This window comes from Aspergillus affinis (genome assembly GCF_023601865.1).
Source record: "Aspergillus affinis strain CMG 70 chromosome Unknown NODE_76_length_176809_cov_89_000192, whole genome shotgun sequence".
Lineage (NCBI taxonomy): Eukaryota > Fungi > Ascomycota > Eurotiomycetes > Eurotiales > Aspergillaceae > Aspergillus > Aspergillus affinis.
Window position 1 is genome coordinate 69299 of NW_026515857.1, and position 24959 is coordinate 94257.

A 24959-nucleotide genomic window follows, 5' to 3' on the forward strand; every position below is an offset into this window, starting at 1 on the left:
CCATTTTTGGTGAAAGCCTCTGCAAAGAACCTGAAAGCGGAATCTGTGGAGTTTGACGTCTCCCAGACGAAAGAGCTTTCAAAAGAACTCCTATCCACCTCCCCAATTTGAGTTTTGTGGCCACCACTGACACGGTAGAACTTCCAGGTGCTGGCCTCGGTATCTCCATTCCACGACACGTATAATGTAACGGACCTGGATGATCTGACTGCAACAATAGCCGGATCTTCCCTAGGGGTGCCCGTCCAGTTGCTTGCAAAGGCACGATAGCTCACGCCGTCCTGGATGAAAGCATGGTACAGAACCTCATTGGCGGGGCCGAATTCTGTATATGCTCCTTCGGAGCCCCAGCCGACGAAAAGATGGTTGTTTGGCAGCAACTGCGCATTTCCTTGGGAACTAGCGGACAGGCCATACGGCGCCCGAGCCTTGCGCTGAACAGTAGCCGTGTTATCCGTGTGATTCAACTGCACGATCACGGCACTCGAGACGTTGTTGTAATGAACAACTCCACCGGCCGAATTGTCGAAAAACGAGAATCGCTCGATTGCGTTTCCATGCTTGTGAGGCAACCAACGAGCATGATGCTGGTAGCCGAATGTCCAGTTACCGACCTGCTTGAACGTGGATTTGTTGCCACCCAGTCTCCAAATGATTGAGCCGTCTGTGCCGTTGATCTTGTAGATCGTGCTGGTATGCCGGGCTGACAGCAGATAGTTCCCGTCGGCATCTTTGTCCACACTGTTGAGGTGGACGTAGTCCCAGGACATCGCAGACGTCAGGCCGGCGTTGGATTCGGAAGACCCCAGCGTTACGAGGCTGTCTGCCAACGGGTCAACATCCCAGCGCATGGGAAATAATCAATAGGAAGAATCAAACTCACCAGCGGGATCAATATGGTCGAGAGCGCTCCATTCGAAGATTACATCACCAGTCTCAATGTCAAATTCTGGAACGTCAACAATAAGCATGATGTTTTCAAAAAGTCTCTGTCGAAGACGCACCCTGGAAAATTCCATCTCCAATCCACCGCTGAGAAGAATTTCCACCGTACGGGGTCAAATCAGCGGGTGTGGTCTGGTAAATCTCCACCAACGCAGTCTGCTCATCAATCACATTGAACTCATGTAGCGATGCAATTCGATGATTCCCCGGCGAAGCAGTCACGACGTGCTCGTAGTTCTGGTCCAATAGAACATGCTGTCCGTATCCGGTCCCCGGAACCGTGTTCATGGCACCCTGGAAGGCCTGCAGGACTGGTTTTCCATGGTACTCGGTGGGATGAAAGTTCCCCACGAACGCGGTGTAGTAGCCGGTGCCAGCCCAAACAAGGTCGCCACCTTTGCGATAGATGTACGCACCGGGTCTCTCGAGGGAGCCTTGGTAGGGTGCAATGAACACGTACTCTGTACCATTTGCATCTGGTGCCTGAACGGTGATGTTTAGCCTCGGGGGAGCCAGGTCTGGGCGAGACTGAAACTGAGTATCGGCCGCAGAGATGGGCAGGGTTGCTGTGGTGGCCAGAGATACCAGTAGTGATTGACTTAGGACAACCATCTTGCCGGAGAGATCACGGTAGGGTTCTGGGGACATCAGAAACGAGCATATTTGTTCCGAAAGGGGTCTATATATGAGCCATTAGACATGCCATGGGACAATGATGAGGAGGAATGACGCGATTCTTCTACAGCATCTCGCTTACATCGATGGCGATGATCCACTGCCTCTTTGGAGCTAGACGACCTGAACTCCTGCATGCTGACTGTTAGCGATGATGGAACCGCGGCCCTCGATCACGTCAGGCCAATCTCGGATTCTTGGCCGTTGGAGGGAAGGAGTGGATGGATGGCGAGTTGTGACAAGACTGTCCACTAGACATCTTCTCCGACATCATTCTCGAATGCAATGCGTTATGCACAACTTAGGTATGCCAGGTCTAATGTATTGCTGACATAGTCACTGTGTTTTCGGAGGGAACTTAGTCTCTCCGACCTCCGAGGGGGGTTCGTCTGACCGAGTCTCAGCGAGAAGTCGCCGTTGGTCACCGCATCAACAGACCAACCCAGATCCTTCCTCCTCATCCAGGAATGTACGGAGTAGGACTCAATTGGGACGCGTCATGGCATCAATCGTGAAGCCTAATGCAATTTGGGCGCCCAACGCCCGGGGTATAAAGCCGCCCATCCGACCGCGCTCCTTGGGCACGGCGCTTCAGTCTTCAACTCCAGTTGCCCGTGAGCTAGAAATCCATCTCTATGCTGTAGGATCATGTCGACGCGGTAAATCTTCCTCCTCTCATCGCGCCATACTCCCTCACAACGTGCCCATTTCGGCATTTTTGTTCCGCTCGCAATGGACCCTCTTAGAGGCACCCTGATCAACGTGGTTAAGGCCCCGATGATGGGATACGGATTGCTTTTCCAGAGAAAATATACGCCTGCGACTACTGGTCACGGTGAGTTGGTTTCCATTGGAAGCGTTGCATGCGATCATGTCGTGGACACGTCTGCCTCGGGAACGCCATCCGAAGACTCCACGCCCCGGGGAACACTGGAGCTCTTGGCTGCTCAAGTGCCGCCTCCCCGGATCAGCGAGAATTTCATGGCTCCGGTCAACGATGTAAGCTTTTTGTAGCTGTCGTCTGGTTGATCAAACTAAGCTCATCATCACCGCAGACAACCAATAGACGATGTCAGGAATGGACCATAGAATATCTCCGTCATCTGGTCCAGCAAGGCATCATCGGCGCTGAAGCGATTGAGGTCGTACAGTCGAAGCGAGACTCGCCAACTCATGGGATGGGATCGGTTTGCAACCAATGGCGAACCGTATGGAGCCGTAAACTCGCAGGTCTTGGGGTGGGACAACTCCGTTAGGGTGACTGCAATTCAAAGAAACGCTCGATAAGCCTCCATCCTTCATCAGAGCACCAGGGGCAACACGAGCAGGCCGGGCCGACCCACCACCGTCTAGAACGTGAGCTGAAGGTGGGAGATGATAAGAATGTATCAATGATATTGGTCTGCCAAGAGAGAAAACCGGGGCCAGAACCCGCTCCCCGGCTTCGGCTCGCTCGCCGATTGCTCGCCCTCACTTTATCATGTCGTGAATAATCTGATGGATCATCCTGGTTGCTTTTGCTGCCCCTCATGTCCAGCTGTTCGATCGTCGTGACTCATTTTGTCCATTATATTGCTCGCTGCCTCGCTCGAGGGGAGTTGTTGTCTTTACCTCCTGACTATTGTCTTTAGACTGCTCCGACAATGGCTTCGGACTCAATCCCGATGGAGCCGATGGATCGGCCGTACACCAAGACTGCCCGTGTGCGAGATGAAGAAGTGCCCCCAGAGTCAGCGTTTTCCGTCGTTGAGCCACCGCCAGACTTGTCAACGATCACTTCGCACACTCATATTCCTCTGACGAATGATGACACATTCCCCGATGGTGGGAAACAGGCATGGTCAGTCATCATGGGCTCTTTCTGCCTCTTGATGGCATCATACGGATTGATGAACTCGGTTGGAGTCCTGCAGAACTACTTTGCAGATCATCAGCTGTCACACTACTCGGCGAGTGACGTCGGATGGATTCCTGGACTCTTCGTCTTCCTGGGACTTAGTCTAGGCGTCCAGGTCGGACCGATCTTCGATCGTTACGGACCGACAGGCGTCGTTAGTGCGGGAACATGTTGTTACGTCGTCGCCCTGGTCCTGCTGGCTGAGTGCACCCAGTACTGGCATTTTGTCCTGACATTCGGTATCCTTGGAGGTTGCAGTGCTGCTCTGCTGGCGACACCGGCCATGAGCACCGTGGCGCATTGGTTTCAACGCCGCGTGGGATTGGCCATGGGAATCGCTATGGCCGGAGCCGCCTGTGGCGGAGTTATGTTCCCGCTCGTCCTGCGCGCGGCCTTCTCACGGTTCGGGTACAAATGGGCGATTCGTCTTCTCGCCCTGATGGTCTTTGTGATCTGCGGGCTGGGGGTGGCCTTGCTGCGATCGCGCTTACCTCGCGGAAGGAGCAAATCGGCCATCAACGTACAATGCTTCCAAGATTCCCGATTTAACTGGCTCACGCTAGGTATATTCAGTAAGTCCTTTTTTAGCCCAAACGCGGGAACTGTAACTCATAAAGAACAGGCCTTGAATTGGTTGTCTTCGCAGGATTAGGTCTCTACCCAACATACGTGATGATGCAAGGCTACAGCTCAAATACTAGCGCGATTCTCCTGTCGATTCTTAACGTGTGCGTTTCTCAAATATTGCCTTGTTTCACAAACAGATCTTTTCTAACCTTCCCAACGTCTAGCGCATCGTTCGTCGGTCGACTCTCTGCCGGTGCCGTGGCCGATTCGTACGGTCGTCTGAACACGCAAATATTCCTCATCGGAATGGGTAGCATCATTATCTTCGCGGTCTGGCTTCCATTCGGTAGTTCCCTGGCCGGTCTTTACGTGTTCAGCGTGTTATTCGGCTTGGCCTCGGGCTCGTTTCTCAGTCTAGCTCCGGTCTGCATTGGCCAAATATCCCCGGCGAGTGAAATTGGAGGGCGTTTTGGAACGTGTTATTCAATCGTGAGCTTGGCGTATGTTCGACCCCCCGACTGACACATTGACACCAGCGCTCACCCTGCATGATCTAGGACGTTGATATGTATCCCCATTGGCGGTGAGATGCTCGAAAAGGTCGGCAAGCAGGCAATGGTGGCATATCTGGGTAGCATGCTGATTCTTGCTCTGGGTCTCTTCGTCATGGCACGATGGGCTTGTTTGAACTATCGGTGGAGCTGGGCAGCCAAGCTCTAGTCTTGATTTAATTCACCCTCGTGGCCCATTCCGGGCTTTTCATGGTCTTTGAAAGACACAAGGCGTCGACATTACGAATTTTTTAACATATCAGGTTTTGTTGAGGACAAATCCCACGATGAGATGCTGGCGATGGTAAGACTGTCAGTTATTTTGGGCCTCGGACCGGGACATATGCCTGGCAAAGAAAAGTTAATCTCGATTTACAAATGAATATCTACCCAGCGGTCTGCTTATACAAATTTCTGCACGAGCCCGTCTCCGTTTAGCAACCTCCAGGTGTATAGATTATGACAACGAATCGGCCCCTTTGAAAATTCCCACGCCGACCGTTCTCTCCCACTCACTGCCCTCGCTGTCCGAGATATTGACAGTGAAGTAGTCAACACCAGCATCCCCACTCGACGTGTAAGTTGTCAGCCCACCAGATTTCTTCACAGATCCCAACTTGCCACCGGAGACCTTGAATGAAGGGTTCTTGAAGCCCGCGGCGAGCTTCCTTAAGTTGAACTTAACCGATCCTCCGGGCATCACGAACACATGCGGCTCAGCCATAAAATGAAGATATCCCTCAAGAGCCGTGTATCCTTCGCCACCAGTCGATCCGTCCCACCAGTCGGCAATTCCGTCGTTGTTGGAATCCCAGGTCTCCGGCCAGGAGGCCTTGGGGTAATCTTCCAAGCCGCCAGCGTCGGCTTCGCTGTCGATCAGACCCTTCTTGCCGGATTTCGATCCGCGGTAGGTGTAGCTACCGTTGAGCGTCTCGTGGATGATGCGCTTGTCGTGGTCGTCCAGAACTGGCTGATTGGCACCGCTGTCGGAGAGAACTCGCTTGTATGCTTCGGTCGAGGTATGCTCCTTGATGTAGGACGGGAAAAATCTATTCACTTGTAAGGTTGTACTGCTAATCTAGCAGATTGGTTGGGTACTCACGGCTCGTCGAAGAACTTCTGGTATTCGGGAGCTGGATCAATACTGACGTCGGCGTAACAGGCAATCTTGGGGTTCTTCGAGGTGCCGTCCCCGGATGGGTATTGCTCAGAATCCTGGTCAAACACACCGGGCATCGAGTTGCCTGCGCAGTAGTATTGTTGCTTTCCCGGCATATTGTCCTCGTACTGCGCTCTCAGAGCGTACGTGAGTTCGCTGGCCGGGCCCTGTTTATAGAGATTTCCAACGAAGTTGACTTCCATCGCACCACCGTCCGTCACACGAGATCCTGTTCCTGTCAGTCAAGCTTTCACGTGGGAGAGGGGCCAAGTGGATGCATACCGAAGTTGTATACAACATTGTTGCGAATATCCAGTCGCCCGGCAAAGGTCGAATTGTCGTCAACACCACCACCCATACTCCAGCTGCGACCTTCGGCATGAGCGATGAGGTTGTGATGGATTGAGCTGATGTCACCTCCAATGGTCGCAGCATATCCGTGTTCAGTTCCCGCGGGATAGTTCTTATGGCCAGCAACGTTGAGTGGCTCAGATATCATGTTGCGCTGGAACGTGATGTTCTTCGCATTGCGCGATGAAAAGGATTCGTCGATCGACCAACCCATCGAGCAATGATCAAGAATGCAGTAATTGGATCCCGCCATCCCCATACCGTCCACGGTCTCGTTGGAACTGGTGCCCGGACGGGTGCGGATGTGTCGCAGAATCACATCGGACGCACCTGAGAGTCCGAAGGGCTGGCCTTGCACTATAATTCCTTTACCGGGAGCAGTCTCTCCGGCGACGGTGATGTAGCTGTCGGTTATTGAGAGTCGCGACTTGGTCGTAATGACGCCGCCGACATCAAACACCACAGTTCTAGGACCGGTCACATTGGTCAGGGCATGACGAAGAGTTCCCTGGGCTTCGCTATCTTCGAGAGAGGTGACCTTGACGACCTTACCACCGCGACCGCCGCGAGCGAAACGACTGCATGAGTCAGCTATCTGATCCCTCCTCGCGCAGCGGGGACGACTTACCCATATCCCTCTGCACCGGGGAATGCCAAATGCGCAAGCCGGAAGGTGAACGTGCGACCAGTGTACGTTTTTCCGCCGGACAACACGTCAACTCTCCAGAAAAAGGTGTCCATGGTGTTAAGTCCTGCAAATAGTCAGCATGGGTTGCGCAGGTTTGAGTCATCACCGACTTACCAGACAGGCTGGTCTCCGTCTTGTTCAGGCCCTTGGCTGCCAACTTCAGCTCATCTGTCGCAGTGCCTTGGTAGACATTGTACGTAGTGCCCTTGGCAAAAGATGGCGCCCGCCACGATGCGGTAATAATTTTTCCATCCTTTGGTCGAATCCGTTCGTCGCGGTGATTCGGTGTTGGGAAGGATATCTGGTTTCCGATCGCGGGCGTGTCGATCTCGAATCCGTTCAGGATTACGCCAACATCATCGGAGTTTCCGGACGACGCGTAGTTAACCTTCACTTCGTCGCCTTCCGAGTTCACACTAAAGGTGACATATGAGGTAGCGGCCTCCCAGATGTTATCCATGCGCACGGATTGTTTGACCTATGGCGTTCGTTAGAGAGAGTCATTAGGAGGGAACACCCAACGAACCGAGGTTTTCTTCTCGCCATTCACAGATACGGACACCGATCCGATCGAATCAACGGCGTCCCAGGCATTGTGCCAGGTGAGAAGCGAGTGTTCCCCTTTGGACAGGCCTTTGATGGAAAGAGCGATACTCCCAGACTCATCGCCTGCTGTGATTCCTTGATTGACGACACGCTCTCCGAGGTGCGAGATGGCTCGCGTGTACTGGTATTTGAAGTAATTCCCTTCTAGTTCCGAGTCGGCAGACAAACCGAACGAGACATCATCAACGGTCGTTGACACATTCTGGGTCTCGCTCTCGATTGTCCAGGTGTGAAAATCGGGCTCTGCCAGCGAGCGCACGTTAGATGGATTCAGACGAACTCTGATCTGGGCCGACGCAGCCGTTAGCAGCGATGCAGTCACAGCTGCTATCGACAAGAATTTCCCCATTCTGTTGCTGGTACTTTCAATCCCTGGGGCTTAGTGGCGGGTGATAAGAGTCAAGCTCGCCATATCTTATACGACGGACCCTGATTCAAGTGATATTGCGAATTTCGCCAATTTCCGGATTGCAGAGTAAGACCGTTGGTCCCTGTTTCAGCTTATGTATCAACGGGCATCCCATCTGGGACTTTTTCCACAAATGGAGGTCATGCCATGCGGGCTTAGATAGCGATCGGCATGCCCAGAGTGTCTGATTTAGCAAGATCTGCAGTTAGTTCGGGCTTTCACGCGACATCGGTGGGACCCTGGCATGAATGCAACAGTTCGCGAGCGCTTTTAATATCGGTTTGGTCCTGGACTGTTCTCAATTAGAATATCCGAGACGCAACTCCGCCACACTACAATCTGCTTGGATGTCGCGCGGTGTGTCGTGCTGGTTTAAGGCCTCGGACCACGGCAGCCTTGACAGTTGACATCCCTGCAGACGGTGAACAACCCCGCTGGATCACAGTGCGCGGGAGGATTGCGGTAGCGTCCTTCGAATTGTTTGCGAAGAGGATTCAACCGGCCCATATCGACAACATCCATACATTAATTTACCCGCAACGCCGTGACGATCAGATCCGGGAAGATAATAAGCACCCGTTTTGAATAGAATCGGTGAGCCTCTCAAATCATCAGGATTCTCCTCGGGTTCTGTTAATTTTCAGGCTCGCTTTCCGTGGGTTCTTTGCCTGAAAGACTTCTTCCAGCTCCTCTAGCGTGCGATCTTTCGTCTCCACGAAGAAGAAATAGATAAACGCGAACTCGAAGCAGTCCCAGAAGACGAAGAAAACATAAAACCAATACCCAATCTATGAGATCATGAATATCAGTTAATCCATGTTTGCCTCAACGAATAGCCGGGCATATACACTTACGTTCGTCAAGGCCACCGGCGCCGCAAAAGTGTTCACGAAGCCCGCCGCACCGGCCGTGAGCTTGAATGTCCCCATGCCCTTGGCTCGCATATCATTGGACATGACCTCTCCGGGATAGATAGGTTGCATAGAAGTGAAAGCGAACGCAAAAACCACCCCGAATATGTAAATGAAGACGATTGCCGCCGTAGAAGCCGCTGTATTTGCCGACTTCACGAATACCGCCGTCGTGGCGGCTGTGATAGCTAGGCAAACCACCATACCTCCAGTTGAGCCTAGGAACATCTTGCGGCGACCGACGATATCGTGGAAGCGGGTCCCAGCAGTAGCTGCAATCCATCCGGTCAACGCGTAAATGATATTGAGGAGAAGCTGGGTGTTTGTATTGGTGATTCCGACGTTCTTCAATAAGGTTGGCAGGTAGTAAGATATCACACTATGGACACAGGAGCTCTCGTCAGCGCCTGTATCAAAAAGCGTAAAATACTTTAACCTACTTGTTACCCGAGAATTGCCCAAACCAACTGAAGGCCAGATTCAACATCAACCGGTAGCGACGCGACCGAGACTTGACGAGGACTGACAGATCAATAATGTTGCGCCAGCCGGTGACCCCTTCTGACTGTAGGTTTTCTGTCATTTCTCTCATTTCTAGCGCCACCAGAGGATGTGCGGCGTCGCCGTTGGCGTGGCACTCGACAATGAAGGCCTCGGCCTGGGCATGTCGGTCTTTAGAAATCAGCCTATAGGTGTCAATAGATCAGTATGTTTCGAGACGACAAACAACTGCATGGGAAAAAAAAAGGCTAACACTCACCATCGAGGTGACTCGGGACAGAACCATATCCCCAGGCAAACAATTCCTGGGCAGGCCATCTGAAGCCACAGAGGTAATCTCCAGTCGAGCTGACCGATGTGACTTAGATGCAAATGAGCGCCATAGACGGCCGAGGTAGCCAGGATCGATCCCTTTGGCATGGTTACTATCAGTTTATGATTAGGCAGATCAGGCAGGAAAACATACGGCATAATATAGAGTGTTGTACATTCCCGCCAAGGTACCTCGATACTGCGGGGGTGCCAATTCTACGAGAAGCAAGGGGGAGGCAGTATGCGCGCAGGTCGCAAAGAAAGAGAGCAAAAATCGCCCTGCAATGAAAACTGACAAAGTTGGCGCGGTGCTCGTTACGATGGTTGCCACGCAAACTCCAAGGCATCCCATAAATATATGAGCACGTCGACCAAGCCAGTCCGCCATCCAGATGAAAAGAGCGCCGGCCATTTGACCTATCTGAGCATCCTTAAGCTTGTGGTCCCAAAGGCTGCAGACACGATCATGGAATGCATACCTGAAAGATGGCGAATACGATGCCTGTGCTCACATTGCCATCCTCGGGGAGATTGTAGTATTTTGTATAGTTGGAAAGTGCGTTGATGGAGCCCATCAGGCTGCTGTCGAATCCTAGATTTGAAGAATCAGCAGTCAAACGTAGCTTCTGGGACCATGCCGAAGCTCACCATTCATTGTGGAGCATAGGAAAATCAACGATGCCATGAGGTACAATTTGCGATATCCGGCGCCTCGTGGATTGACCGGATGTCTCTCGATTAGTTCTTTGAGGGACATGTGCGGCATACCATGAGCCTTTGTCTCACTGCTGGGCTTTGAGTCCATTTTTAGTCATTGATGTTCAAATCGTCGTTAGTTAAACGAACTAAACCATCACGAAAAGAAGACGTCCGGGGTCCAAATATATACCCCAGATGCAACCCCGTGGAGAAGCTGCGGCAGGTCGATCCGCAAGGAGGATGGGATGCGCCGCCAGTACTAGCCTCGTACTAGTCGTTACAGGTCATGACATGCCCGGGGTGCCTCGGCCTTATATCCCTGCTCTGCTCTGTCCGGGTTGAGCGCATTGCATCACAGTGATCCGTTCAAAATGGAAAAACGTATCACGTTGAGAGAATGTACGCAATAAAGTTCCCTGCCTCCGTCGCGCAAGACTAATATTCTCAAAATGCAGTGCAGCAACATGTCTCATATGAGAGCTGCTGGGTTTCTTTGTACGGCAGGGTCTACGATGTTTGTGTTTCCTGGCTTGGATGCAGTTTGCGAGCTAACGAGGTGAAGATCACCGGCTTTTTAGACGATCATCCGGGTGGCTCGTCCATCCTGTTAAATGTCGCGGGAAAAGATGCGACAAAGGAGTATGACCCAATCCATCCTCCAAGTATCATGGACGAGCACCTGTCATCATGTTGCCTTGGGGTGCTCGGGTGTGGCACTTTGGCTTCAAGGGACAAGGCTCCCGAGTCAGAACCAAGCAGATCAGCTGCAGGAGACTCTGTATCACAGGCACTCAACCTTCATGAAATTGAGACGTTGGCAAGGCAAAAATTGCCTCATAAAGCTTGGGCCTATTATCTCTCCGCAACAGATGATAATCTGACCAAAATGTGGAACAATTCGGTCTATCAATCTATCCTCTTGCGGCCGCGAGTCTTTATCGACTGCTCTCAGTGTGACCTGAGCACGACTGTTCTCGGTCATCAACTTGGGCTGCCGGTCTACGTATCTCCAGCGGCGATGGCACGATTGGCTCATCACTCGGGCGAGGCCGGAATTGCCAATGCATGTGCAAAGTTCGGTGCCCTCCAGATTATCTCGCACAACGCATCGTTAGACCCAGTTGACATAATACGTGACGCTAGAGAGGATCAAGTCTTTGGCTGGCAGCTGTACTGTCTCAAGGACGTGCGGCAAAGTGAGCGACGAATCCAGAAGATCAATCAGATCAAGCGGATCAAATTCATCGTTCTGACGCTTGATGCTCCTTTCCCTGGGAAGCGCGAGGTCGAGGTGCGGTCCAAGATGGACTTCTCGCAACCGAATTCACCACCTCAAGTCTGGGGGACGGATGCCTCGTTGACCTGGGAGAAGACTCTACGTTGGCTGCACAAGCAGACCGATCTCCCGGTTGTTCTGAAAGGCGTGCAGACATACGAGGACGCTATTCTTGCCGCGCGATACGCTCCGTATATCCGCGGAATCATTCTCTCCAACCATGGCGGACGAGCGCTGGACACCGCGTCGACACCCATCCACACCTTACTCGAGATCCATCATCATTGTCCGGAGGTATTCACGAGATTGGATGTCATGATAGACGGGGGCATCAAGCGAGGGACGGACATTGTCAAGGCTCTTGCGCTGGGTGCCAAAGCTGTCGGTATCGGTCGAGCGCCTCTCTGGGGACTGGCGGCCGGCGGTCCCGTCGGTGTGGAGAGAGTGTTGGAAAGTAAGTTGAAAACATAATTCTGGCTGGGCTTTCGGGTCCGTTCAGACTAATGGCGCATTTCGCAGTTTTGTCCGAAGAAACAGCGACGGCAATGCGATTGCTGGGAGTATCGAATGTGAGCCAACTCTCGCGACAGCATGTAAGTCACCATTTCGTGGTCATCGCGTCCGTAAGTTTTTCTAACGGGGACAGATCAACGCGCGCGCTCTCGAGTTGGGGGGATTCAGGAGTGCACCGGACACTGGTGAACGGAATGGGTCCAGATTGTAGAAGCTCTGTATCCAAACATACCTACCTATCAAATGAATGAGCAAGTCGAGGTCAACGCGTGTTCCGTAGGCAGAGAAAAGAAGTAGACGCGCTCTCAGCTCGAGTGTTGACAGTTGAGTGTAATCAGTGCACTGGAGTAGACCAAGTTGTCCGAGACGCGTCGATCATCTCTGCACGACTCCGAATCCGGCCACGTGCCAAGAGGGAGCCTGAGGCCAAATACCGCTAGTAACAGAAGTGGATGCCTGAGAGCCACCGCGACAACAAAAGTGCGTGCCTGATCAGGTTTAGCCTGACGGGTCAGGCCACCACCTTGCCCCCTTTGGGCGCGGAGCCGTCAAAGAGCGGACCCAAAGGGGAGGAAGCCTGGGGTATGCCACCTCCAAGAACCTCTGCTTGGCTGTGTTGGAGAGAAGAGAAAAGGCAACAATCATGCGTGGCCTAACTCATTTTGGACGGTGGGGTGCTGGAAACGCTGGTGGGGTTACTGACCATCGGGGCTGTTTATGTCTGAAATATATAGTTGGTGCCCGTGCAGCCATACTCTTCCGCCACGAAGTGACCAACCTGCCTGCACTTAGAAGAAAGGGCAAGAAGCAACTGGGGAAGTGAATGACCAAGATGGCTCATTTGAGACTGGAAGAGTTGTCCCATGGCTGGAGGGTCAGAGATGCGACGGACACGAAGCCAGAAGCCTGGTATGCCGTCGAGACTGTACCCACGGTGGTACATCTCGACCTCCTTCAGAACGGGGTGATCCCTGACCCCTTCGTCGGATTAAACGAGGAAAAGGTCCAATGGGTTGCGGAGCGCGACTGGCTCTACCAGACGACCTTTGAGACTCCATCTGTTGGCCCACGAACCCGACACTGTCTAGTCTTTGAGGGTTTAGACACGTTTGCAACGGTCACGCTGAATGACACAGTAATCCTGCGCAGCGACAATATGTTCATTCCCCATCGCCTTGATATAACGGGTATTCTGACCAATGGCCCTTCGAAAATAAACACGCTGGAAATCCTTTTTGAATCGGCCCTGTTGCGTGGTCGCGAGGTGGTCAAAAACCATCCCGAACATCGGCATATCGCTCACCAAACTGAGGTGGGTCGCTTGGGCGCACGCAAAGCTGCTTATCATTGGGGATGGGACTGGGGACCTATTTTGGTCACAGCTGGCCCTTGGAGACCCGTCAGACTGGAGTCCTTCGTTGACCGAATTGCCGACCTGTGGATTGAAAGGACCGTGGCCGACGACCTTCGATCCTGCTCAGGAAAGGTACACGTACGCACAGAGGGTCACGCAGCAGACCGAGCGCATATCGCATTGTGGCACGAGGGCACAGTGGCCATCGAAGTTGACATAGAGCTCAATTCTCAGGGAAAAGCAGATGTCTCATTCAGCATCGACGACCCGGCTCTCTGGTTTCCTCATGGATACGGACCGCAAAGCCTCTACGAAGTCCAAGCTCAGTTATTCTCACGGGACGAGCTGCTGCACGTAACCTCAAAGCGAACAGGTTTCAGACGAGCTGAGCTCATACAGGAGAAGGACGAACATGGACAATCCTTTTACTTTCGAATCAACAATATAGATGTCTTTGCGAGCGGGTCGTGTTGGATTCCTGGGGACAGTTTTCTCCCCCAGATCTCAGATGCTAGATACCAAAAATGGCTGCAATTGATGGTTGAGGGTAATCAGAACATGATCCGGTAGGTTGATCTTCGTTTAATGGAGAGACTGGCGTGCTGATCCGGAGTTCACAGTATCTGGGGCGGTGGCATCTTTGAGCCAGGAGTCTTCTATGAGACCTGCGACGAATTAGGAATACTTGTCTGGCAGGATTTTCTCTTTGCCTGCGCATCGTATCCAACGTACCCGGAATACCTCGACTCGGTTGAAGAAGAGGCACGAGCGAACGTCCGACGTCTTCGACACCATCCTTCGATTGTCATATACGCTGGGAACAACGAGGATTATCAGATACAACAAAAGTACGATCTGACATATGACTACGACAGGGATAAAGACCCAGCTTCTTGGCTCAAGTCGTCATTCCCAGCCCGCTATATCTATGAGTACCTATTGCCGAAGGTAGTAGAGGAAGAGAATCCCGGAATGGCATACCATCCCAGCAGCCCGTGGGGTGGTGGTAGGCACACAACTGACCCCACCATCGGAGATATCCATCAATGGGATGGTGAGTTTGAGTAGCTTGGACTATCAATTGCGCACTTCTAACAATTGATGCAGTTTGGCATGGAACTATGGAGCCCTACCAGAGACTCAGTTCAATGGGAGGCCGGTTCAACAGTGAATTCGGCATGGAGGCATTTCCTCACATACATACAGTCGATTCGTTCATTGATGACCCCGAAGACCGCTACCATCAGTCCTTGACGATGGACTTTCACAACAAGGCATCCGGCCATGAGAGACGACTGGGGACATACATACTGGAGAATTTTAACGTAAAGCAGGATCTGGAGGTAGGTCCTTGATTCTTGCAGAAAAGCCACCGGATTTACGCTGCCGTTAACCTAACGCTCTGCAGTCATACATTCATCTATCTCAGATAGCTCAATCTGAGACCATGTCTTTCGCCTACCGCAGCTGGCGGCGCGAATGGGGCCAAGGCCGGCGGTGTGGAGGAGTGCTCGTCTGGCAACTCAACGACTGTTGGCCCACGATTTCCTGGGCCATTGTTGATTATTTCCTTGTTAAGAAGCCAGCATTTTATTCTATCGCACGCGCGTCACAACCCCTGGTCGTCGGCGTGTGTCGACGCCACAAGGAATGGACATCGGGCCATGCGCAACCACCTCGCTCCGTAGAATTTGATGTGTGGACTGTCAGTAGCAGGACAGTAAGAGTGAATGCCGTCGTGTCTGTCCGTTGCATATCTGTCGAGACTGGGCACGACTTCCTGCCAGCTTCCGTTCACAATGTTGAAATCCTTCCGAATGGGACTACCGAAATCATGAACAATACAGTCGATCTCATTAGAGAAAACCTCGCTGGACAACAGGATATCCCACACTTCGTCATTTTTGCCAGCTTAAGAGTGGACGGCATTATTGTGAGTCGAGATTTTGACTGGCCCCAACCACTGAAATACTTGAAATTCAAGGAAAGGGGAGTGAAAGTGGAATACTTAAAAGACCAGAGCGCTATCAGAGTTGTAGTGTCCAAGCCCACGAAGGGGCTCGTGTTTCAGGAAAAACCTGGCATTTGGTTTGGGAACAATGGAGTTGACCTTGTGCCCGGTGATGAGCAGATTATCCCGGTCAGGGGAATCGAAGGGGACAATGCAATTCCCAGCTGGACCTATATCGGGGATCAAAGGTCTTAAATGGGCTGACAGATAGAAGAATCGACAGAGGACCGCCGAGGTTCATGTTACCTCAGTTTCCGGTTACATTCTCCTGCTCGTATCTGTCCAAGTCATTCATCGTATCGTAGTTCAGCAGGAAGTCAAAGTCTAGGCCCACGTTGTTCAAATCCCAGAACCCATTGACATCCATGTCTAGCAGGTCAAAATCAGTATTCTCCAGTGGATCGCCACCCGATCCTAAATCTTGGGTAGCCTCAAAGATGCTTTTCACAATACTGTGAGATCTCTTTGCCGCCGGGGTCCAAGGGATCAGGGCTTCAAACGTCACAAGAGCGTCCTGGAGTTTTGACCTGCAAATCACGGCATCATTGTGTTGTGGATCAGTGGCAATGATGAAAAGCGGAACCATACATGCTTGATAGAGATACCAAGTGCTATTCCACGCCCAAATGGTGTTGGGCGTAAACGACTCGGCGATGTTGGCGATTGCTTCGAAACTGAGTTCGCGGCAGGTAACAATGGCCATGGCCATCGTATCTGACCGGGCCATGACTGATTGTGAGAGCTGCAAAAGGAATGGGCGATGAAGCAGGATTCGCAGATTCAAGTATCGGTTTCTCAGATAGGCCTGAGCTATGGCGACGTTTGTTAGGCCACCATGTGATAGGTTGACAATTGCCGGAAGCGCGCTGTACCAATCCTGCACGCGTTGGTCGAAATGGAACATTTCTTCCGTTGCTACTGGGGTGGCTTGAGCGAAACGGTCTTGAACTTCGGTGGCAATGAGACAGAACTCGACACTAGCCCGTAGGATAGACACCGCAGGATCAGGGTGCTGTTCGCTAGGCAAATTTGTATCCATAATCGACCTATCCCAGCGTCCGAAGCTTGGTCGCCCTAGCGTCATCGAGGCCCAAGTATCCAGGCAGAAAAGGCTCCACCATGACCTTCGTTTAATTTCAGCTTCTGGCTGATGGGATGAAGTTTGCCTGCTAGAATGCGTGATAATCGCCTCCTTGTGTAGTCCCATGGCCGCTGCCATTCGAAACGCGGCGCCGAGAACGGCATTAGCCGTGTTTGGAGTACTTCGAAAGTGCAGATAGTATCCGCCCAAAAGACACAGAGCTTGTAGGCTTTCAATTTGGACCGACCCCAGAATTTCCAGATTTATGAAGCGTCTAGCCTGGTGGAAGGAGTTTCGAATCAAGTCGCTTTTCCACTGGCCTGTGGCCACGGCTCCCATCACTACGACCATGTTCAGCACAGCTTGCCAGGGACCGTCGTCCGCATTATTTTCTTTGACCCGGCGTCGGAAATCGGCCTCATCGAGCATCGGAGTAATGGCATGGACATGTGCGAAGTAGGCATCAATACAAATCTCACTAGTGAGGAGTATTTCCCGATTAGGGGGTATGTTCCCATCGTCCGGGGCAATAGATAGATGGGAGGCGTGGGCTTGCAGGTCCTGTGCCAGTTTGATTTGGATTTTAGGGGAGAGCTCGAGAATGCTGTGGAGAATAATGCCGACCGAGGAAAAGCCGAGGTAAGAATGCGACCGGTCAAAGGTGAGCGAGAGGTTGTTTACATCGTCATAGGCCGAGGCATGCTGCATAAGTTTATCAGCCTCGTCCCATGCCTCGCCATCGTCGGTTCTGTCTCGAAAGTGAGAAGCTTCTTGAACTTCCCTTGACGTTTCCTCCCCCTCCCCAGGGCCCTGGCATTCAATTAACTGCCGCAGCGCCTCTCGTGACAGGCCCCGGAGCGACTCCGGGGATACTGTGGGGAAGAGCTGCTCGAGGATGGCATCGCGGATTTCCAGCGACCGGGATAGTTCCTGGTGGGACCTTCCAAGACGGTACGGTATATTAATGATCGAACGTGCGCGACGAACAACAGGGGTTTTGCTTACTGACGTGACACCGTCCTCCTCTTGGATCGCGCCGGAAAGGCACAGCGCTGGGGCACGCCGTACCAGTGGCAGCTGCTGCAAGGATGGCCCCCATCACAACGAATTCGACGGCGGCGACATTCGGCACATGATTTGTTTGTCCTTGGTGCCTGTGAAGGCTGGGAAGAGGAGTCGGACTGCTGGGATGGGGGCGCCCAATCCGTGATGGTATGGAACATCGTGGAGGAGTTAGTTGGGCTGTGGGGGTGGGGAAGTAGCAAGAAAAAGAAAAGAAACGAGCGAAGGATTTCCCCCGTCGACTTCGCGTGCGGTCACGAGAATACTCCGTAGCGCCCCAGGCAGGAATCGACCTATTGTTACTTCGTATACCCTCACAGCTGCTTTCAGCTGGGAGCGATCGTGCAGCTTACCTACTTACTACCTGTCCTCCGTCCATTCGACCTGCCACACACATTCCTTAGACCTGGACGATCGCTCAGCTCTTCGAAACTAGCTCTGCAGGAACCACCATTCATCCCCTTTCGCCCTCACGCTCTCGCCACCGGAGATGTAGGCCAGTGATCATAATAAAAAGCAACTAATTGCCGCCGACTTGAAGACTCCGGAGCACAAAATCCAGAGAGGCCAGCCTGACATCTAATATGCCCTTTGGTTCATTAGCTGTCGGCGCAACTCCAATTCCTCAATATGGGACCCATACTTCACCAAGGGCAATGAATATAGCGACGTGACCACGTTGATTTTCACCTATTGCACCAAGGCAGATCATGTCCGTCCCTTTGTACCGGATATGCTGGAGCTGGAGGATGAGCCCTTGGTGACTGCAATGCTGTTGAGCCATGGCATGAGCACTTTCGGCACGTACTAGGAGTACGTTCACGCGGTCGAAGTCACGTATCGAGATTAAAAGCTCGACTATAACCTGTCACTCATTCGGGAGAATGAGGTAGCGGTCTTCTACGGCCGCGAATAACTGGGGTATCCCAAGAAAATAGCTCCTGTGTCCCTCACACTGCAAACGGGATCCAGGGTGATCGAGGGCCACGCAGAATATCCTGCAGGCCACAGAGTGGTGCAGTTCAACTACAGCCCCCTTCGAAGACTCAAGGAGGTGGTCTTCCCGGCAAAGCGATCGTTGAATCTGCGTGTCATTCCGTAGGCCATACCGGATCAGCCTCCGTCGGTCAAGGAACTCATTCCATTCACGGTGGACTTTGCGTCTGACGAGGCCTGGGAGGGCGCTGGGTCTGTCTCTTTCCCCGAGCCGTCCGAATTTCATCCGCTGCATCGCGTGGAGGTCCTGCGATACGAACCCGCTGCTCTAGTTCGACATGGGACGTGTTATCCGTGCTGCAACGGAGGTCTTCCCTATCTAGTCATGAAGGAGGTGACAGTGAGGGTACTAGTTGGAATTATCATCAAATGCATAGGATCGCCAGGCGTCCCGTTAGACCATTCTCTGATTTCATCTATCATCTGCTTGAATACACAAATTTACAACAATGAATATTCCCGACTAGCATACCTACTCTCACACCGTGATAAACCCTCCCCAGTCCTGTAGAGCCTGTCGACAGATTTCCTGGTATATGACCAACCCGGCGGGATAATTCATCGATTCCCGCTTCTTGCCGGGGATGTTGGCCCCCATATACCATGAATCCGCCTTGGAGAGAATGCTTTGGTCAATCAGCTGCGTGATATGGTCTTTCCACCCCATCTCGGCGTCGATTGTCGGTTCAACATACAACAGCCCCTGGCCGTCGATCTTCCGAATGGCGTCAATAATCCATCGGCCTTGAACTTCAATGGAGGACGGCCCGTTGCTGAATCCTGTGGGCCCGTGAGCCCCATACACCCAGAACATATTTGGGTACCCGTGACTCGACATGCCCAGGTATGTGTGGATGCCTTCTCCCCACTGCTTGGCGAGCGGTTCGCCCTCGCTATCGCAGATTCCCATGCTAGTCATGCCACCCGTAACGGAGTCGAATCCCGTGGCGAGCGCAATGACATCAAACTGGTGAAAGGCGCCGTCACTGGTGGCGATGCCCTCGGTCTCAATGGCCCTAATTTCCACGTTTCGAAGATTGACTAAATTGACATTCGGTCGATTGAACTGCTCGAAATAGTCCTCTTCAAGAGAAGGCCGCTTTGCGCCGAGCGGGTGTACTGGGTCTATGGGAGCCAGAATGTCTTTCGTCTTTGCATCATGAAGTCGAGCACGGGTCTTCTTAGCCCAGAAGTCATAGGCCGCGCGATTTGCCCTCTCGTCGAAAAGAAGGTCCATATAGTTTCCAGCCATGAATGCGAGCCCTCCCATCTGCCAGAGTGACTCAAATAAAGCCTCGCGCTCCCCGGGCGAGGCATCGAGCGCCTTTTGCAGCTTGAAATCGTGTATATATCCGGTAAATGTGCTCTCCCGGAGTTGGAACATCTCGGGTAACGCTGAGTGAACCCTGGCTTGATCCTGCTTTGATCGAGCATTCTGCTGCATGGGAAGAGCGATATTAGGCGTTCGTTGGAAGACCGTGAGATTTTCTGCTTGCTTCGCCCATTCCTGGACAATCTGCACTCCGGTGCACCCCGTACCAATCACCCCAACCCTTTTCCCCCGGATATCGATCCCATCCTTGGGCCACGCCGACGAATGACAGATGATGCCCTGGAAGTTATTCAATCCGGGGATATCAGGCACGTATTCCTTCGCTGCGAACCCAACACACGGTAAAAAGAAGCGAGCTAGAGTGATCCGTCCATCGTCGGTCCGAATCTCCCATCGAGCACGCTGACGATTGTATTGCGCACCGACAACCTTAGTGTAGAACTCGACATCTTCCTTGATGTTAAGCACGTGGTCGAGGTGATCGAAGTACTGCAGGATCTCCTTGCGGTCTGGATATCGCTGAGACCAGCTCCATTCCTGCCACGCTTCGGGGATCGACAACTGGTAGATTTCACTGGCGGAATCAACCCGAGCGCCGGGATAGCAATTCCAGTGCCAAACCCCACCAAGTCCGCTGGCTGCTTCGTAGATCTTGCAGCGGTATCCTAGCTGGCGTAGATGATGCAAAAGATAGATCCCGCTAAACCCCGCGCCCACAATTAGGACGTCGTAGTCCAAGTTCTGTGTGCTTTTTGATATCATGGCGTGCGACTGACTTGAATTCCGGGCCACAAAGCTTGACAAACCCTGGGATGAGCCGGATCTTAATAAAATCTCCTCTCCGATCAAGATTCCAGGTGGTCCAAATAGGTAGGAGACAGCGTCTCACCCAAGCTCCTAAAACACGGCCGCGAAGCTCTAGATGTGACTATAACCCCGATTGACTTTTGCTGCAACCCGGGTTTGGTGAATCTTTAACGGGTAAGAGCTCGCATTCCGCTGTGATCCGAAAGCCATATGAGCCGGATGGAACACTTCACTTTGGGTCATGTCCGTACTGGAGTCTATGATCTCGAATACGATCTAGAATGTTCCCCATGGCTTGCCTCAAAATTAATGGCTCAAGGGCCCTTGCCCGCTACTAGGAACGGCTCTCGAAACGACTTGTGTTCTCCGTAAATGATTTGATATCAACCAATGTCCGATGAGCCAAGATATTGCATATGAAAGAGTCGGCTCGTCGCAGGAGGTACGAATGAGATTTGAAAGCTTGCTTCAAAGTCTGTCTGCTCGAGGTAGCTGTGAGAACACCGCGTTTGATCGAACGAAAGTACACCCATCGAACATCACGTGCTACTCGGTCAATTTACGACTTTCAAAATCGTACATGGAAATCATTCATATCAAAAGCTGCGGTGGGAATATGGGAAAACAGACAAAACGGTATGTAGGCAAGAACAGCAAGTCTCCCGATCGTTGTGTCCCATCTGTCCATTTAGACCTTAACAGAGCAATCCATACTCTTCGCATTGAACCCGAAGTTCGCACCACGCTCATCATAGCTCTTTCTCTTGCCCTTGATCCAGGGACAGCCCTTCTGTGAATACACGGTGCAGATGCATCCACCGTCAGCCGAGCCGGAGATAAACGGCTTTCCGTTCGAAGAAACAAGGTTTTTGCACCGTCCGTTGGACTTGACATGAAAGCAGGTCTTCTGGTTCTTCTTCTTGCAAACTCGACCGCCGCTGTCAAAGATTCCGCGCTCGTCCAGGTGGCTGGCGGTTACCTCATCCTCGTCTGTCAAGCCGTTAATGTCATTCCTTCAAGCGTTCGAAAAAGACGAGATTACCATCCGCATCCTCCAGATCAAGAAAGTCGTCATCGTCGTCCCCTTCCGATGCCAATGCGACAGGGTCACGTTTGTCCAGCTCTACACATAGAGTCAGAACGAAGATATCGAGACGATTGGGAATCGTCAATCCTACCAGTCGGGCCGTCAATCGGAACGAGCTCAGCATTCTCTGCGGGTGCTTGAGGCACTACAGAGGCCAAGGCCGTGGCAGCTAACAAGGTGGAGAGGAAGTAGGCAGCGCGCATCTTGTGAGGATGAGGACTCCGGAGATTCTAAAGAAGCACGGTGCAGGTGTGTGATTCTGGTGATTGCGATTATTCGGCTGGAATCATGACGACGAGGAGCTGCTGCCCTTTTATCCCCAGATTCCGGCTCATACTAGACCATATCCTGTCGATGTAGATGCCCGCGGACCGCTAGTGATGATTATCATCGCTCTTGACACTAGGTGAAGTCAAAGCAAGCGCTTAGGGGCTAGCCATTTCGAGGAGGATGTTGCGAGGATTGTTGCAGTTAGCCCTTGGCATTGATACTGCGATTCATGGACACGAGTTCGCTGTGCCTCGTTTCTGCGTCCATCGAGAAAGGGGCTCCGTGGGCGTGTCTGCTGCCATCGTGGAGACTCAATTGAGAGGAGGCAGTGATCGAGCAGCTACTGGGGCGACCTGAAAAGGAAAGGCTCGTGTGTCGTATTTTCCCCGCCGCGATGCTACCCTTCGTATCATTCCACCCGCAGAGAGTTCGTGTTGGAGTGTTGACTTATTTTTAGTCCGCCGCCCGCGATGCATGACCTCATTTCCCGTGGTCCGCTAGCCCCGAATAGGCTAGCGCTCCTCCGTAGATTTCTCCCTCCTCTGCCACTCCTCTCCAGCTTTTCTGCAACCCACGCCGATCATGCCTTCCAAATCATATTCTGATGTGCTCGATTTCTGGTTCGGCCCCAAAGCCTCCCCGGACTATTTGAAAGAAAAGTCTTTTTGGTACGGTAGCCCCGCCGACGATGCCTACGTGCGCACCCTTCTCGGGGATTCCCACCAAGCCGCGAAGGACGGTCAGCTCGACGGATGGACACGAGAGGGCAACGGCGATGGGGCGCTAGCATTGATCCTGCTACTCGACCAGGTGCCTCGCAACATTTTCCGTAACACACCCCAGGCCTACGCGACGGATTCGAAAGCGGTGGAGGTGGCTCGGTGCGCGGTGGACAAGAGCTGGGATCGAGACATGCCGGCCATTCAGAGACGCTACCTGTACTCGCCGTTCAATCACTCGGAAGATTTGCAGGACCAGGAACTGTCGCTGAAACTCTTCACGGACCTCGGCGATAGTTACCATCTGCACTGGGCTAGAAGTTTCTACGAGCAAATCAAAAGGGATGGGCGATTTACTCATCGGGACAAGGTTCTGGGTCGGTGAAGAAGTCTTTGGGTCTTCATTCTGTTGGATTGAAATTGATTACTCGTGCGTCTCTCTCCTATACATCACGTCGGTCCTCGCCGTATACTTCACGCCGCGAAAGACGTCGTCCCCGCCGTGGAACAGATTCCTCTGCTGGAAAATGAGAGCCGACCCTCTCTTCGGAAACACCCGAACCGTGTCCTTGCTCCGATAACCATCTGTGAACGATGTCGCGCCCCCAAGAAGTGGTTCTTGATCATGGCCGGCTCCCACGTCTCGGCCAGCGCTGGCGACGTCTGAGCTCCCATCCGCCGATGAGACTTCGAGGCCGTCGTTGTGGTCATCATGCGACGCAATCGCGCCCAGATCAACCTCCCCATCCTCCTCAAACAACCCCATCTTCCGCTCCGACTCCTCGATTCGTCTCTCCAACTCTTCCATGTCTTGTTCGCCTGTTCCATTCAGGTATAGATGCACTGTAAACAGAGACATCTCACCCCCATCCTCTGTCACGTAGTTTCCATCCCAGTGCGGTCGGAAATACTCTCCCCCTTCGTATCGCAGGAATCGGATGCGGCCATTGAGCCGCGATAGTTCGAACGTCTCCCCGCGCTTAGCTGGTCCACGACCCGTCACGAGTGGTTGATTGCGGATCGTTTCGATTCTGCATTCTGTGAAGAATGGTCTCAGACGACGAAGAAGACGGTCGGCGATCTCGGGAGTATCCCACAGGATGCGACCGCAGTTCCGCGTGTCGATCGACATCGCCTGTTGTCCATTGCCCGCGTTGACCATTGCGCGGTCCCATGTTGGTGCGGTCAATTCTTTGTTGGCCTGAACTGTCGAGTCTTCCGCCAGACGAAGCAAATCCCGGCATTCGTCTGCAGTAAGAAGATCATCCACGGTCACGGCGAAATGCTCTCTGAAGGATGGGATAGGCGGCGACGTCTGGGTGAAGTCCAACCGGCGAAGGCAGGCCTTAGGACATTCGCCCCTCAAAAAGTCCGGCGGAATATTAACAGACGCCATTGTAATTATAGTCGATGGAAGTTGCAGCTTGCTGTCAGAGAGAAGGCCTCACCAGGTTTTATCTATTCGGAATTGAGGATTGAGTCATCGGTGGAGGCGGTTTTGGGTCAGGTCCAGGCATCAGCCCTGCGGGTTAGGGCCATTTCTAGCATCTCTCGCTCAGCCTTCGAAGTTGTCTGTCCACTTTAAAGGTAATGAAAATCTTAACGTAAGCATATTGTTGGTCGTCTTTAATCAATCTGCATTTTGGTGGTGGGGGTTCTTGCAAAATATATATTCAGTTGCCGTTAGGAGTATCACTATACAGGAACGCAAAACCCAAGGGTGCACTAGAGCTCTCCGGGAGAAGTCCGACGGCGTGATTTGAAGGGATTGGTGTCAACAAGGGGCAAGAGAAACAGCCAGAATGCGTTCCTTCTACAACTGTAGGGAACCGATGTTATTCTGAACCTTTATACTCCGGAGCTGGAATGGCGGAGTGCCTGAGTGCCTGAGTCCTGACGGAACGGGAGAGAATGTGATTGGTTGCAGAATCCGCCATGTTGCATCCTCAGGCTCTCAGGCTCTCAGGCTCTCAGGCTACCAGGCTTTCGGCGGAGGCACAGCCGTCACAACAACTCCGCACTCCGTCCACAATTCCACCGTCTACACCCCGTGGTAGCTTGAACCATGGAATTGCTAGTTGATTGTCTTCATCGGCCGGCGCGCCTGAGGGTCTCCAAGGCCTGTCAGGCCTGTCGGCTCAGAAAGGCCAAACGCGTTGTGGTACGTATCGGCCTTCAA

The 24959-nt window shown here is 52.6% G+C and overlaps 11 protein-coding genes across 11 annotated transcripts; 5 read left to right on the forward strand and 6 right to left on the reverse strand.

The window, feature by feature from the left end:
- Nucleotides 1–2352: 2352 nt before the first annotated feature.
- KD926_010073 (uncharacterized protein) lies at nucleotides 2353–2876 on the forward strand (the record flags this gene model as incomplete). Its single annotated transcript, XM_053102580.1, has 2 exons — nucleotides 2353–2619; nucleotides 2676–2876. 2 exons carry the CDS (start codon nucleotides 2353–2355, stop codon nucleotides 2874–2876), a joined length of 468 nt encoding a protein of 155 aa, XP_052953952.1.
- A 387-nt stretch (nucleotides 2877–3263) lies between these two features.
- On the forward strand, nucleotides 3264–4804 carry KD926_010074 (MFS general substrate transporter; the record flags this gene model as incomplete). Its single annotated transcript, XM_053102581.1, has 4 exons — nucleotides 3264–4089; nucleotides 4140–4245; nucleotides 4309–4584; nucleotides 4642–4804. 4 exons carry the CDS (start codon nucleotides 3264–3266, stop codon nucleotides 4802–4804), a joined length of 1371 nt encoding a protein of 456 aa, XP_052953953.1.
- A 288-nt stretch (nucleotides 4805–5092) lies between these two features.
- On the reverse strand, nucleotides 5093–7788 carry KD926_010075 (pectate lyase; the record flags this gene model as incomplete). The annotated part of the gene is made up of 6 exons (XM_053102582.1): nucleotides 5093–5684; nucleotides 5738–6023; nucleotides 6077–6723; nucleotides 6774–6897; nucleotides 6948–7311; nucleotides 7360–7788. The coding sequence occupies 6 exons, from the start codon at nucleotides 7786–7788 to the stop codon at nucleotides 5093–5095; spliced, it is 2442 nt and encodes an 813-aa protein (XP_052953954.1).
- A 671-nt stretch (nucleotides 7789–8459) lies between these two features.
- On the reverse strand, nucleotides 8460–10377 carry KD926_010076 (putative transporter; the record flags this gene model as incomplete). Its single annotated transcript, XM_053102583.1, has 7 exons — nucleotides 8460–8636; nucleotides 8703–9138; nucleotides 9200–9445; nucleotides 9520–9671; nucleotides 9727–9993; nucleotides 10052–10164; nucleotides 10221–10377. 7 exons carry the CDS (start codon nucleotides 10375–10377, stop codon nucleotides 8460–8462), a joined length of 1548 nt encoding a protein of 515 aa, XP_052953955.1.
- Nucleotides 10378–10642: 265 nt separating this feature from the next.
- On the forward strand, nucleotides 10643–12271 carry KD926_010077 (FMN-dependent alpha-hydroxy acid dehydrogenase family protein; the record flags this gene model as incomplete). Its single annotated transcript, XM_053102584.1, has 4 exons — nucleotides 10643–10670; nucleotides 10727–12001; nucleotides 12067–12140; nucleotides 12194–12271. The coding sequence occupies 4 exons, from the start codon at nucleotides 10643–10645 to the stop codon at nucleotides 12269–12271; spliced, it is 1455 nt and encodes a 484-aa protein (XP_052953956.1).
- Nucleotides 12272–12883: 612 nt separating this feature from the next.
- KD926_010078 (beta-mannosidase) lies at nucleotides 12884–15620 on the forward strand (the record flags this gene model as incomplete). The annotated part of the gene is made up of 4 exons (XM_053102585.1): nucleotides 12884–13980; nucleotides 14035–14468; nucleotides 14522–14757; nucleotides 14823–15620. The coding sequence occupies 4 exons, from the start codon at nucleotides 12884–12886 to the stop codon at nucleotides 15618–15620; spliced, it is 2565 nt and encodes an 854-aa protein (XP_052953957.1).
- Nucleotides 15621–15672: 52 nt separating this feature from the next.
- Nucleotides 15673–17729, reverse strand: KD926_010079 (fungal specific transcription factor domain-containing protein; the record flags this gene model as incomplete). Its single annotated transcript, XM_053102586.1, has 2 exons — nucleotides 15673–17558; nucleotides 17609–17729. 2 exons carry the CDS (start codon nucleotides 17727–17729, stop codon nucleotides 15673–15675), a joined length of 2007 nt encoding a protein of 668 aa, XP_052953958.1.
- Nucleotides 17730–19042: 1313 nt separating this feature from the next.
- On the reverse strand, nucleotides 19043–20659 carry KD926_010080 (flavin-containing monooxygenase; the record flags this gene model as incomplete). The annotated part of the gene is made up of 1 exon (XM_053102587.1): nucleotides 19043–20659. One exon carries the CDS (start codon nucleotides 20657–20659, stop codon nucleotides 19043–19045), a length of 1617 nt encoding a protein of 538 aa, XP_052953959.1.
- Nucleotides 20660–21392: 733 nt separating this feature from the next.
- KD926_010081 (uncharacterized protein) lies at nucleotides 21393–21994 on the reverse strand (the record flags this gene model as incomplete). The annotated part of the gene is made up of 3 exons (XM_053102588.1): nucleotides 21393–21694; nucleotides 21747–21827; nucleotides 21883–21994. 3 exons carry the CDS (start codon nucleotides 21992–21994, stop codon nucleotides 21393–21395), a joined length of 495 nt encoding a protein of 164 aa, XP_052953960.1.
- A 649-nt stretch (nucleotides 21995–22643) lies between these two features.
- KD926_010082 (DUF924 family protein) lies at nucleotides 22644–23165 on the forward strand (the record flags this gene model as incomplete). The annotated part of the gene is made up of 1 exon (XM_053102590.1): nucleotides 22644–23165. One exon carries the CDS (start codon nucleotides 22644–22646, stop codon nucleotides 23163–23165), a length of 522 nt encoding a protein of 173 aa, XP_052953961.1.
- Nucleotides 23166–23204: 39 nt separating this feature from the next.
- KD926_010083 (uncharacterized protein) lies at nucleotides 23205–24176 on the reverse strand (the record flags this gene model as incomplete). Its single annotated transcript, XM_053102591.1, has 1 exon — nucleotides 23205–24176. The coding sequence occupies one exon, from the start codon at nucleotides 24174–24176 to the stop codon at nucleotides 23205–23207; it is 972 nt and encodes a 323-aa protein (XP_052953962.1).
- Nucleotides 24177–24959: the final 783 nt, after the last annotated feature.